The sequence below is a fragment of the Maniola hyperantus genome, chromosome 20, assembly GCF_902806685.2.
Source record: "Maniola hyperantus chromosome 20, iAphHyp1.2, whole genome shotgun sequence".
NCBI classification, from domain to species: domain Eukaryota; kingdom Metazoa; phylum Arthropoda; class Insecta; order Lepidoptera; family Nymphalidae; genus Maniola; species Maniola hyperantus.
In genome coordinates, this window is record NC_048555.1 from 2,894,216 (window position 1) to 2,909,597 (window position 15,382).

Below are 15,382 nucleotides of genomic sequence, written 5' to 3' on the forward strand. Positions count from 1 at the left end.
GGTATAGTTATCTTACTTTATAAATTGAAAATACTAATTATTTTTTCATAAACACATTTTAATTTCTGGATTTTCGGATTTATTCCTTTACTTGTGCTATAAGACCTACCTACCTACCAAATTTCATGATTCTAGGTCAACGGGAAGTACCCTATAGGTTTTCTTGACAGACACGACGGACAGACGGACAGGGTATAATTCCTTTTTACTTTTGGGGTACGGAACCCTAAAAATTGTGAATTATGGATGGTAGTAAAAAAACTGTCAGCTATCACTGTACTTATAACTCTTTAACCTCTTTCAAGATCGATTCAGCGGTTTAGCCAAGTAGAGAAAACAGATAGACACTTGCGCAATGCGCATTTATAATAATGTTAGTATGGATTTAGTGACATTGCCTGTAGACTGCAGTACACAGTGCCCAATACATTCGGCGAGTGTCAGCCAAAAGCGCTGTTTACGAATAAAATTGTCTTTATATAGAATTTCGTCCGCAATTCCGAGCGTGTTAACAGAACAACGCAAATGTTTGCGAACCTTCGTACTTAGCCCGTGACAAATGTGGCGTCGAAGGGAAAAAATGTTTCCCTTTCGATTTTTTTCGCTATTTCATTGTTTAGGTTCTACTTATATGAGCGTTTTATTTCGAAACTGAGAGCATTCACTTTCTTTAACAAAAGCTAAGTAATAATACTTACTAAAATTATTAAATATTGTTACATCTTTGACTCTTATAATAATTATGATAGAGCTTCAAAATCAAAATCAAAATTTAGTTTGTTTATTCCCTATAACTCTAAACCATTTGTTTTGTCCTGTATAATATAATATTGCACGTTTGGAAAAGCAATGTATAATACAATAAATGAATTTTGACTTTGACTATGACTTCATCAATTATTGGATAGTGCCTGCGGTTTCGTACGCGTGGATTTAGGTTTTAAAAATCCAGTGGGAACTTTCTGATAAAAAGACGCAATGCCACTTCTCAGATTTTTCATATTTGTATGCAAAATATCACGTCAATCCATTGCTCCGTTGCGGTGTGATTGAAGGACAATCCAACAAACAAAGAAACAAACAAACTTTCGCATTTATGATAGCTATGAGTACTGAGTAGTAAACTAGTGATCAGTTTATGCTCTCAACTACCTAATAAAAAATTAATTGAGCCTTACGTTTGTATGTCGAAAGTGAAATGGTTGATTGTAAATTCTATTTCATGAAAATTGTAATACCTGCAAAAAAACTAACAAATGTAACAGAAGGTGGGTCAGGATGGAGAAAATCAAATATCTTATTCCACTTAGAATTTTATATTCACTGTACACGTCTGGTCACGTCAAAGGTTTACAAAAGTCTCCCCGTTGCCGGTTAAAACATCTCAGGCCCGAAGTTATAATATTATTGTAATTTAATATTAACATAAGCAAAACTTATCTTAGAGTACGCCGAAATAGTCTCAAAGGAAAATAATAAAAGCTCTAACTACTCGAAGTATAAACATACAGGCAATGAATGAGGCCCAGCAAGAGGCGGCGCAACAGCTTCTATAACACAAATCAATATAAAATAGACGACTGATTTAGGAAAAATCCTCTATGACTGGTCAAACTTACATATTGCTTAGACTTAACCGAGGAAAGATATCCTTAAATACACCAATTAGAAAAACACTAAATTATAAAACATTTATCATATTTGAAACTGTAACAAAATAAAATAAATCTAACTTAATAAATCATTGTCAATATTAGAATTACTGAGTTCTAATGATCTCCGTGATCGTAGAGCATTAAAATTATCGCTGTTTTGACTCCTGTAATACTTAAAATAAATAATCCCTATTAAGACTAAAATAATAATGAATATTATCATTGTAGACCATACAAAATATACTAATGCTGATGAATGTTGTGGTGAACTAGCATCTTTGTCCTCAGGTCTAATCTTGTGTGGATTGACGCTTTTATTGGCATTACCACATTTAATTCCGTGAACATTGTCTTCGTGATATATCTTATCCATTGATGTCACTTCTATCGAACGGAAAAAAGTATGATTAACCGATCTCATATTTCGGACAATCTCTTTACAGGATACGGGATTTCCTCCCAAACTTATTGAACTTAACTTTGGAGTGACAAATAACAACCTCTCAAAATCTATATATTTAATATGGTTGTAGTCTATGATTAGTTTCTTTAGTTCTAAACATTCATGAAAAATATCTACATCTAACTCCGTTATATCGTTTTTAGATAAATCTAATACTTCGGTTCTATGCAATCCTCTGAAACTACCATATCTTAAGTCGGATAAATGGTTTGATGATAAATTGAGCATCTTCAAAATTTTTATATTCTGGAATGTCCCAGGTGGCACCTCAGTGATATCGTTTTTGCTTAAATCCAAAGCTTGTAAGTTATCCATATCTTTTAGGAAATGTTTGTCAATATTATGGAATTTATTATTACTTATGTCCAAACTAATTAACTCCTTAAAATAACTCAAATCTAAACTACTCATTCCATTATGAGACAAACTTAAGTCTGTAAGTTCTGCTAGGGAATTCGTATAATGACAGTTAAAACGTGCTATTTTATTATAGGACATGTGTAACGCTTTAAGATTCCGTAATTGTTTGAAAAATATGTCACACACATTTGAAATATTGTTAAAAGATAAATCTAAGTACAGAACACTAGAGACATTAACATTTGGGAGATTTTTCAAATTATTGTTGTTTAAATACAGAGACTTCAAATTATTTAATTCATTCGTCAGCTCTAACATTTGAAGCTGATTGTGAGAGAGATCTAAGGAATACAAATTATTCACACCAACAAAGTTATTAAATTCTATATCTTCTATTTTATTGTTTGAGAGATTCATTCGTGCTAACACTGGCAAATTAATAAATGACATATTTTTTACTTTATTCAAATTAAAGTTGCTTAAATCCAAATATCTCAAATATTTAGCTGGACTGAAAGTATCTGGCTCTATTGTTCCTGTTAAACAATTTCCAGTTACATTTAAATATTGTAAATTTTCAAGTGGTAAAGAAAATCTTTCAATAGTTTTGATTTTATTCATAGATAGATCTAGTTTTTTTAACTGAGTCTGATTAGCAAATTGATGCGAACTTATTTTTAATAGTTGATTGTTTTTCAGTATCAATTCTGTTAAATTTATCAAGGAATTTTTAATAAAAAGCAGATCCAATATGTCATTATGGGATAGATCTAAAATACTTAAATTTTTCATTAAACCAAAACAGGAACTATCAATGCTTGAAATGCTATTTCTGCTTAGGTTAAGAACTTTTAAAGCTGCCATGTCTGAAAATGCACCAGCTTTTAGTGATGTTATATTTTGATCATTCAAATTAAGCTCCTCTATATTTGTTAAACCAGCAAATGTTGACTCAGTAATTTGTCCTGATATATTATTTTGCTCTAAATTCAAAAAATTAAGATTGTTATGCTTAAAAGCATTATCTTCTATCGCAGTAATAGAATTCGTTTTAAAGTCCAAATATCTTAATTTGACGTTATTAATAAGCATTATGTTTTCTAAAACCGACTTTATTTTGTTATTTTTAAGGTCTAAAACTTCTAAGTTAAAAGCTTGATTGAAACAATTAGAATCCAATGTTTCAATAACATTGTTAGAAAAATTTGCTGAAACTAAAGATGTTAACCGATTTAATTCATATCCAGACAACCGTATTAAGTTATTCATTGACGCATCCAAGTATTCTAAAGATTTTAAATTAATCAGAGTCATATTAAACGCTGTCAAATTGTTATTGTGTAAGTCTAATCTTGTCAAGTTTCTTAAGTTCATAAACACATCGTCAGGCAAGTCATTTATCTTGTTACATTTTAGATCTAGCTGTTTTATTTTGTTCATGTATTTGAACAAACCACTTTGTAGATATTCTAAATTGTTGTATGAGAGATCCAACGAAACTATTTCTGAATCTTTATTGTCATGAGTGTATAGTGAACTCAAGCCGAGATAACTGATTTCGTTTCTTGATAAATTCAGTGTTTCGAGATATATCAAATTTTTGAATGCCATATTTTGTACGTCTTTGATCCTGTTATTCGAAATATCCATGTGTTGAACTTTAGAGTAATACCTGAAAACTGATTCTGCAATAGTGTTCCAATTATTTTCACTGGCATTAATAACTCTCACTCTTGAATCAAAATTGGTCGCTCCAAAGAAGCCAGCGCTGAGAATATTGGCGGTAGACTTTTTTATGACAAAAGTGACATAAGGATCGGAGCTACAACTTGTGATTGCAGCACTTCCAGCATAAATTTCACAAACAACTGTGAAAATACAGCTTGAGACTCTATCTTCAATGTCGCAGTTATGTGTCGGGTGTACGCCCAAAAGAGTTGAAGTGGCCACAAGGAAATCTGAAATTCAAAAATATTTATATATCTAACGGTCCAACATTGTGCAAGCTCAAAAAATCACAAGTAATATTTTTAAAATAAACTTAATTATAAAGTAGCTCACTGTTCAACGAGTACACAATCGGGACCCATAAATTTTTCACGACCTCCCTGACGCGTTGGTGAGTGCTGTGAGTTACCTGGTATGATTCCCGGCAGTGGCAATTTGGTAATTTATAATTTCTAAATTAACTCTGCTCTGGTCTTCTCTGGTGGTGGGTGGCTTTTGCTGTGACCAGTTACTACCGAAACGGCAAAGCCGTGCCACCAAGCAATTTAGAGTTCCGGTACGATGCCGAATACGGAATTAAGGGTATGGGTTTAATAAAACTGCCAAACCCCTTCCAAGTTAGCCCGCTTCTATCTTAGACTGCGCCATCACTTACCACCAAGTGTGACCGCAGGAAGGGTTAACTTGTATCAGAATTAAAAATTAAAAAAATTAACCTTTTGTTCATAATAACATAACCAATAATCTAAAAACACACTCAATAAAATATACATCTACTTACAAATAAGAGCACTCCTATCCTCCATTTTGGAAGTGAATTATTACATTAACTAGATGGTATTAATTCTATGACATTATTAATAAGACCCACAGATTAAACGAAATGTCGAAACAAGCAGATGTGCCATCGCCTAAACTCTGAATGAGTGATAAGAATTGCAATATGAATAAACACTTTATTAATAGTTTAGGGTCCCTCAAAATATGTCATACTCTCACGGGACAAAGTTCGGTCCAAAACTTGTAATAAAAACTAGCGTATGCCCTCGATTTCATCCGCGTGGACTACTTAAATTATAAAGCCCAATTTTATAGTAGTAATAGTGGATGTCTACGTAATAATAGCTATCTGCATGCCAAATAGCCCGATCCGTCCAGTAGTTTGAGCTGGGTGTTGATAGATCAGTCAGTCAGTCACCTTTTTCTTTTATATATTTAGACTAGCTTATCCCCGCGACTTCACCATCGTGGACTACGCAAATTTCAAACCCCTATTTTACCCATTTAGGTATTGAATTTTCAAAAATCCTATCTTAGCGGATGTCTACGTTATAATAGCTATCTGCGTGCCAAATTTCAGCCGGATCCGTCCTGTAGTAATTTGAGTTGTGTGTTGATAGATAAGTCAGTCAGTCAGTCAGTCACCTTTTCCTTTTATATATTTAGATTTTCCTTTTATATATTTAAATAAATTAGGATATAGGTTCAACGCGTAAAGGTTTCAAATAGACTTATAATCACTTTATAAATACTTTTTAACGAATATTAAAAAAATAGTAGAAATACCTACGGAACCTCCGGGTTTAGATTAAACATAATACTGTAATAATCAGTTTTTATTCGTTTATATTATAGACATGGTATGCAATGGAGTAGTACAGTACAAATAAAATTAATTTAAAATGTATTTTGAAGTTATAAATCAGTGTTCGGAAATTGTTATGTCAAAGTGTCACTCTGCGGTAAGTATTATAATCATATTTATAAAGATACCAAGATATAATTAAACTTTTAAGAGTACTTACATGATATCATCTCACTGATCTAAGCTACAATTTTAGCAACTTTTAGTGACTCTACAATTTAAAAAACTAACGTTGCTCCGTAATGGCGTGATTAAAGGACAAACCAACAAACAAACGAAAGCTAACAAAAAAAGAATTGCAATTAACACATTTAATTTCTGTATAACAAGGTGTTTGGGTAACTTATTAATTTTTATGCACTTTTAATCGATAATTATTATCTAGACTTATTTTTATTATTGTACTCTAGATGATGCCCGCGACTTCGTCCGCGTGGATTTAGGTTTTTAAAAATCCTGAGGGAACTCTTCAATTTTCTGGGATAAAAAGTAGCCTATGTCCTTCCCCGGGATACAAGGTATCTCTGTACCAAAATCGGTTGAACGGTTGAGCCGTGAAAAGCTAGCAGCACGCACGGATCGAGCTCTCAAAAAAGGTTGTGGGCACAGCCACCTGAAAATTGGCCAAGTGCGAATCGGTTTTTACAATATTGCCCTTGGAAGGCGCATATAATGTGTTGCCTGTTCGGTGACCCTCGAAATCAAATCTAGGTATTTGCAATTTGATAAAACGAGCACAATTGTTACGCCTCTGTCTATTAAGGTTGTGGGCATACCCAACGTGCCCACAACGGTGAATCCGCGCTTGGCTAGCAGACAGACAGACAGACACACTTTCACATTTATAATATTAGTATGGATTGTACTGTACCGATCTGACTTTCGTAAGCGCTTTTATAAGTCTCAATCGAAGAATAAATAAATACAAAAACTAATGCAACATATACTTCTTCATCATCACGTGTCTTCTTCGAAACGAAGTTTGGGGGTCATCACGCGAAAAGCTTATCTATTTAAAGCCGCCTCTTTTAACTTTGGGTAACTAAGCCCTATCCACCCCTTTATATTATCGTCCAACCATTTGCGTCTTTGGCGACCTAAAGCCCTAAACTAATCTTGGAAATGAGATTGGGCTCCTCTTTGTAAATGTCCAAAGAAAGCGAGCTTCCTTCGCATGATAGTGGACATGAGTTCTCTATCTTTGTGAACCATTTCCATATACAGTTCTTACAATTCACGAAGGCGAGTGCACTTTACTTGTGGTTACGTCGAATACGCGGGCATTGCGTAAGTGTGTGTGCATGTCGGACCAATCAGTCGCGAGCAAGCGCTCGCAAACGCACACATTCACTATACCTTACTTATACCGATACGACTTAAACACAAACACGAGCCACTCGCCATCGTGAATTGCAAGAACTGTACTTACATTCGTATTATTATAATATGAGTAGTAATTTTTTTACTTCGCCATATTTGCAAAAAAATACTTCTCCATGTCTCTTGTGTCCCGCCACCGGAAACTTTTATCGTGGTGTGGACGAGATAATATAGCTGGCACAATGGATGGAACTTGAGTGCGATCGGTTGCACTCAAATAATATCATAAGGATAACACTGTTAAAGTGTAGTAAGTATAGGTATTGGTGCCTATCAGCATATTATATTTTTACTTTTACTGCAAAATGGGCTTGCGTTTTACGACAATCATGCTTAATGAAAAGCAATCAAGATCTATAAAAAAATATCTCTATATATAAAAATGAATCGCTGAATGTGTTGCTGATCGCAAATCTTGAGAACAGCTTAACCGATTTCGGTAATTCTTTTTTTATAATATTCCTTGAAGTACGAGGATGGTTCTTACGGAGAGAAAAATTTAAACAATAATTGTAAGTATTAAAAAAATTAAAAAATAAAGAATCGACTGTTAGGCGGTACGAAGTTCGCCGGGTTAGCTAGTTATAGAGATACATATATAGGAGCGCGCTTATTTAGAAGAAGCCTATTCATTCTTGTCTTGAAGGTATTATGAAATACGGACTCCGGAAGGGCCTTAATAGTTTGTATCAGAAACGTTGTGGAAAAAAACAAGACATACATACTTTCCCATTTATAAGTAAGTAGGTACTTAGTGTGGATTAAAACATTTGGATGAAACATTCTGTCCCTATCCATAATATAAATGCAAAAGTGTGTTCGTTTGTTGGCTTGTCCTTCAATCACGCCGAAGCGGAGCAACGGATCTACGTAATTTTTGTAAGGATATAGTCATGCTATAGGTATTTAGGCCTGGAGAGTGACATAGGCTACTTTCGTCCCGCAAAATAAAAAAGAAGGGGATTTTTAAAACCTAACTCCAAGCGAACGAAGTCGCTGGCATCAGCTAGTATAGTCCGCGGCAAGTCGAGACGGCAATCAGGCTATGAGGCGGGGCGTTCCCTCCTCGATTGCCATCTCGTCCTGTCGTGTACTATACCTAAACAAATTTTGAGACAATATAACAACAAGCTGTGATAACCTAGTGGTTAGGACGTCCGCCTTCTAATCGGAGGTCGGGGATTCGATCTCTAACTTTTCGGGCCTATGTGCGTTTTAAGTAATTAAATACCACTTGTTTTAACGGTGAAGGAAAACATCGTGAGGAAACCTGCATGCCTGAGAGTTCTCCACAATGTTCTCAAAGGTCTGTGAAGTGGACCAATCCGCACATGGCCAGCATGGTAGGCTATGGCCAAAACCCTTCTCACTCTGAGAGGAGGCCCTTGCTCTGTAGTGAGCCGGCGATGGGTTGATCATGATGATGATGATAACAACTCACGCGCGGAGTCGCGTACAGTTCGTAGCGTAAACAAAAAGCACTTTAAGCTGAGAAACGATAAATAAATTAAGTCCTTCGGCATGGTTTATGAGTATTGCGGTCCAAGACTCCAGACGACTCTTAGGGGGAAAATTGGCTGAAGCTACGCAATATAATTAAGAATACAGTGAATTTATATACAAAGTGCGGCTTGGGAACCATTCGGGATGCTATTGGAGTTATGCTAGTTTTAAGAAACGACTGGCACGTCTATACCCATAGGTATTAACTAAGGAATTTAAGCTATACAAAATAAGCCCGTAATATATTAATATATAAGGCCGGCAACGCATCGGCGGTTCCTCTGGTGCTGCAAATGTTCATGGGCGGCGGTAATCACTTAACATCAGGTGACCCGCCTGCTCGTTTGATCGCTATCTCTATTTAAAAAAAAATACAGCCATCGGTCTTGTTAAGATCAAAGCTCTGAGCAAAAAGTTCCGCTTGCACATTTGTAAAAGCTCGGACAGAACATTCTTTTAATCATTCAATCAATCAAATTCAATCGAAATTCATTCAATCTTTTAAAATTAGCACACATGTACACCTAACTTTTCTGAGTTAAGGTATGATTCCGAACCACGCTGCACGCAGCAGCGCAGCTGGTGACAGCACTGTTGCGGCAGCGCTGCTGCGTGCAGCGTGGTTCGGAATTATACCTTTAGTAATGTGTAAACAGTATGTAAAGTATTATAAATAGTATCGTATATATAATAATTAATGACTGAGTATCACATATTGGTTTTTATAACTAGACACCATAAGGCCGAGCACACACTGACATTTTTCCTTATTATGATAAAAATGGAAGTCCCTACAAGAGACCTATGACGTCTATCGGTCGATGATGATGATGATGATGATGATGATAAAAATATTACAAAAAAAAAAAGTTAAAATTAAATTTGTCGTAAAATGTCCGACGATATTCGAAAAATCTGTGGGAACAAATCCGACAATATTAATTCACAAGAAAGATAAGATTTTCTCGGACTTAAAAATTTACATTGCTAATTTTAATAGGATTGAAAGACGTAAATTTTTACAGTGCCTATGGATGTTCCTGTTTAAAATATTCCCTTGATTTTGTAATGGCGGCAAAGCGCATAATATTATAATAATTACCAACTAGGTATATTGCTACTGTACTATTTACATATTTCTTAGTGCGTTCTTTCAATCACGCCGCAAGAACTTTTTGAACAACAACAGAATTTTTACATGCATATTGTTTACTAGCTTATGCCCGTGACTTCATCCGCATGGACTACACAAATTACAACCTCCTATTTTACTCCTCTAGGAATTGAATTTTTAAAAATCCTTTTTTAGCGGTTGTCTACGTTATAACAGCTATCTGCCAAATTTCAGCCCGATCCGTCCAGTAATTTGGGCTGTGCGTTGATAGATTAGTCATTCAGCTTTTCCTTTTATATATTTAGATATAGACGACAGCTGGAGAACGACATAGGCTATTATTTAGCCCACTAAGAGCTTCCACAGAATTATAATAATCATAATCATAATTTATTATTGCAACGTACACGTACACGTTTTATAGGTGTACAGCAGTCAGGTTACAGTGTATTTACCATTATAATGGTGTGCAATAGTTACCTAGCATTTACAAAATTATGTTAATGACATGAATGACAATGACAATCACGTAAATTTCAGAAATTTTATTCCAGCAAAACCGAGACGGGTCAACTAGAAAAAGAAAAAGGAATCGGTGCGTATCTTTCCTCCTATGAGCACTAGGCCTTACAATACGTAATGCTTTGTAGGCGTTTCATATTACGCGTTTGATTGATGGTTGCCACCACAATAGTTAATGGAAAGCTGGATCTAGCTATATCTAGTATCTATAACATTATAGATTCGTTCGGACGACCCTCAGGTCATATTGTGGTAGCGTGACGGCGGTTTTTTGTGTGAGTCAATGTGAGTACGTGAGCCTTTTGTTGAGGTAAACTGAAAGATATTGGATTGAGGCCTTGGACTATTGTAACAATAAAAGCTGCATTAATAGCTTTTAAAGCAGTAGGTGTCGTACGCGACAGGTCGAGATGGCAATCGGGGAGGGAAAGCCCCGCACACCCGGACAGCCCCCGCGCTAGCCCAATGCGGGCGAGCGCGGGTGACGTGCGGGTGTGCGGGGCATCCCCCGGTCTCATACCCCGATTGCCATATCAGCCTGTCGCGAACTTATACAATTATGATTTGAACAGATTTTATATATGAATAGTGAAATAACGAGCTAGCAGGTCACTATTTAGCGATTACCAAGTTGTGACAGCCTAGTGGTTAAGACCACCGACTCCTTTTCGGGAGGTCGGGGGTCCGATTCTGGAGAGACACCTTAACTTTCGGAAATGCGATTGTTACTGGGAGCCCACCTCTAAATCTTAAAATTATCTAAAGGAAACTCCTATCATTGTGAGTAATAAAAAGGGGTCACAATATCATTCCAAATAAAAAAAAATCCGCCTCTTTCTCTCACTTTTCATGTTCAGGTCACTTTTTCAAATTTTAATAAGTCTCTGTACACAAACCAGAAAGCCTCCTTTGTATAACGGTAAGAGGACATTTCTATAAATATGCTCATTTTCAACTTAACAGCTTTTATAGATTTCTTAGTTAGATTTTTCAATAAATTAAAGGACCCAAATTTTAAAATAAATAGACATGAAAATCTTCTCTATATATAAAAATGAATCACTGAATGTGTTGCTGATCGCAAATCTCGAGGACAGCTGAACCGATTTCGCTAATTTTTTTTCATAATTTTCCTTGAAGTACGGGGATGGTTCTTACGGAGAGAAAAATTTAAAAAAAATCTGAAAAAGAACCGACTGTTAGGCGGTACGAAGTTCGCCGGGGCAGCTAGTTACAAATAAAAATATCATCTAAACCACTGTAATGGGGCAGGTGCCCAGAACGTTGGCTGCGTTAGGTACCTCGTTCAAATTATCTCGTTGAATAGCCAAACTAATATGCTGACCGAGGTAACTGCCAGCCCTCCGGTGACTCGTGGACTCCACGAGATGGGATGACAGGTCCTTAAAAAAGGATCTAGCGTCCTCGAACCCATTGTTTTCAGCCGAAAAGGGACAAATATGAAATTATTTTTTATATTTTCATATTTGCGCTTCTTGGCCCTTTATTATAGACACTTGATCGCTTCAGGACAGGTTTTATTGCTTCTAAAATGCCTGTGACACACAGACCTTGTCCCTTGTTTTATTGTTGAACCCTAAGAAAAAATCGGCCAAGTGCGAGTCAGGCTCGCGCACCGGCGAGGGTTTCGTAATACAGTCGTATTTTTTCGACATTTTGCACGATAAATCAAAAACTATGATTCAAAAAAATAAATAAAAATCTGTTTTAGAATGCACAGGTGAATCCCTTTCATATGATACCCCACTTATATCTTACTTTAATAATTGAAAATACTAATTATTAGGTACTTCATGGCCACAATTTAATTTTTTTGTGTGATGTAAACACAAATTCACGGTTTTCAGATTTTTCGCTGAATGTCTGCTATAAGACCTACCTACCTGCCAAATTTCATTATTCTAGGTCAACGGGAAGTACCCTGTAGGTTTCTTGACAGACAGACGGACATACAGACAGACAGATAACAAAGTGATCCTATAAGAGTTCCATTTTTCCATTTGAGGTACGGAACCTTAAAAATCATTCACGCTATTTCAATAGTTTGTAGGTAGGTCCGATATTTACAAGTGCGGGGGACTACGTGCTACCATAAAACCTGATTCCACCAATATTTCCAGCCGTCAAAGGAAGTGCGCAGTATAAAAGATCAAAAGGGCCCCCAACTCGTGTAGATTAGGAAACCGACGCTTCGTCACGTTCCGTTTGGAATGAAATGGAATATTTCATCCTTCGTCCTTAGAACGTTCATCTGGAAGTTGATTACAGGTAAAAATATATTAATAATTCTTGTTTTTTTCAGGCGACTTCGTCTGGATTTTTCAGATTTATTCCTACTACCATCCAGCCAAATTAAAAAAAAAACTTCCACATACGACGGTCTTGCATCACCTGAATCCAGCGGCTCCCTGCCACACGTATGTCATCTGACCACTTCCTGTGCGAGGTCGCCGTTCTAGCACCTTGGGACCCAAACTTTAATCGGGTTTCTAAACTATGCCATGCCTACTGCCACCTTAGCTTTACTTTAGCTAGGATCTCCTCATTTCTGATTTGATCACGTAGAGAAACTAAAGCTATTATTATCTCTTTTCATCGAACGTTGAGTGATGGCCTTTATAAAGAAGTCCACAATTAGCGAACTTGTCTCAGATCCATATCATTATGTCATCACTGTTCGTTGACTTTGGTCTTCAAGCACCAAGTAATTTTGGACGAAAAGATATCTCGAAGCTTTCCGGTGAAATTTGAGCCACTTTATGAGCAAGTGTGTTGAAAATTATTATTATTCTTAAACTGAGCACTCATTTTTGGGACAAAATATTTACGTACCTATTTAGGTACAGAGTACATTGGTAGAGACAGATTGGAGAGCTCTTTAGCCTAAGAAAAGTGTTTCTGTAGAATATGGATTAGGTTAAAAAATAGCCGTAAGCCGTGCGGTAGTGCGGAAAAAAGGGCTCATACGTCCATAGTAATATTATAAATGCGAAAGTGTGTCTGTCTGCCTGTCTGTCTGTCTGTCTGTCTATATGTCTGTCTGTCTGTCTGTCTGCCTGCTAGCTTTTCACGACTCAACCGTTCAACCGATTTTGACGAAATTTTGTACAGAGGTAGCTTGCAACCCGGGGAAGGACATAGGCAACTTTTTATCCCGGAAAATTGAATAGTTCCTACAGGATTTTTAAAAACCTAAACCCACTAGTATCATCAGCATCAGCTAGTATTTTTATAAAGTACCTACTCGTATATACATAAATTTGAATATTGAGGTTTTCGTATGGGATCTTTTTGGAGATACATCACTCTGTTAAAGTTAATCAACCACCTCTGATTAGAGTGGTGGTTGATTAAATACAGAGTGTTGACTGTCTTTTCCAACTTTAGCTGAGCTTTTGGGCTATTTATTTTATTACTTATCCTCTACCATAATCGTCATCATCATCATGATGATCATCCCATCGCCGGCTCACTATAGAGCACGGGTCTCCTCTCAGAATGAGAAAGGTGTTTGGCAGACTTTACATACCTATGGGAACATTATGGAGAACTCTCAGGCCTGCAGGTTTTCTCACGATATTTTCCCGACGTGTGTAACACTGAGGCGAACAGTCAGATCATTTACGTATAAGTTAAATAACAAAGGGAATGTTAATCTCCCTTGTCTCACACCACATTCCAATGTGCTAATTCAAGCAAAAAAATTAAAGCACTTGCTTTAACGGTGAAGGAAAACATCGTGAGGAAACCTGCATGCCTGAGAGTTCTCCATAATGTTCTCAAAGGTGTGTGAAGTCTGCCAATCCGCACATGGCCAGCGTGGTAGACTATGGCCAAAACCCTTCTTGCTCAGAGAGGAGACCCGTGCTCTGTAGTGAGCCAGCGATGGGTTCATCATGATGATGATGATAATCTTCTATATATATAAAAGGAGAAGGTGACTGACTGACTGACTGACTGACTGACTGACTGACTGACTGACTGACTGACTGACTGATCTATCAACGCACAGCTCAAACTACTGGACGGATCGGGCTGAAATTTGGCATGCAGATAGCTATTATGACCTAGGCATCCGCTAAGAAAGGATTTTTGAAAATTCAACTCCTAAGGGGGTGAAATAGGGTTTTGAAATTTTGTAGTCCACGCGGACGAAGTCGCGAGCATAAGCTAGTGATTCTATATGATCGTAAACCAAAAACAGACACAGAATAATGTTGTTTTGCGTAATTCAATCAACGGTATTAAGTGGCGCAGCCAAGTTTATTAAGGATCAAGGCCTGCGCATAAAAACTAATGCCGAAAGACCTATTTATATGCTGGAGTTATTTCGCGAGAATGGGAGTTTTATGACGGGAAGAGCAGATTCCCCGATTTTATGACTCCACTTGCCAGCTTAACGGTTTACGATCTAATGTAGGATTACCTGCCTGTTGGGACGGCGAGCCTTCATTTGTCGCACGTAGCTGTTTTTATCTTTTGAAACGTGTCCAAAATGTGTGATTTATATATTTTTGCCCTTGATTTACATATAAAAAGAAAATCATAGCTTTTTTCGCTATAATATTATTCAGGTCAACTTAAAATAAAAGCTACGAAGATTCCAGACGATATGAAGAAGCCTACAATAAACTCAGCCGGGCAGTAGGTATTTTTAGTATGATCACCTTAGAATATAACTAATATACCTACATAACATTAATAAATAAATAATAAGTGAATTAGTTTTTACTGACCACAAAATACAGGAATTTTACAACAAAAATATATAGGTAAGGCAATTTTAGGAAAGTTTAGGCAATTGTATTACCAAGCTTTTTTTGTATTTTTCACATTATATTATTAAATAATACTTTTAATATTACAATAAGTTTGAAAAACATATTTTTTACTATTTTCGTTGAAATATCTTCTAAGAGGATTTAATCAAATATTATATTACCTATTTAAGCTTAAACGTGAAAACAAACCTACCTTCATATGCCTGACTA

At 36.2% G+C, this 15,382-nt stretch overlaps 3 protein-coding genes across 3 annotated transcripts in view; 2 read left to right on the forward strand and 1 right to left on the reverse strand.

Annotated features, from left to right (window-relative positions):
- LOC117991784 (zwei Ig domain protein zig-8-like) overlaps positions 1–15,382 on the forward strand; it is a 282,813-nt gene that overhangs the window by 164,270 nt on the left and 103,161 nt on the right. The gene's annotated exons all lie outside the window — the stretch shown is intronic.
- LOC117991552 (putative phosphatidate phosphatase) overlaps positions 1–15,382 on the forward strand; it is a 362,451-nt gene that overhangs the window by 35,563 nt on the left and 311,506 nt on the right. The gene's annotated exons all lie outside the window — the stretch shown is intronic.
- On the reverse strand, positions 1,318–5,123 carry LOC117991779 (insulin-like growth factor-binding protein complex acid labile subunit). Its single transcript, XM_034979383.2, has 2 exons — positions 4,988–5,123; positions 1,318–4,436 (listed from the first exon to the last, which is right to left on the reverse strand). The coding sequence occupies exons 1-2, from the start codon at positions 5,010–5,012 to the stop codon at positions 1,729–1,731; spliced, it is 2,733 nt and encodes a 910-aa protein (XP_034835274.1). The 5' UTR covers positions 5,013–5,123; the 3' UTR covers positions 1,318–1,728.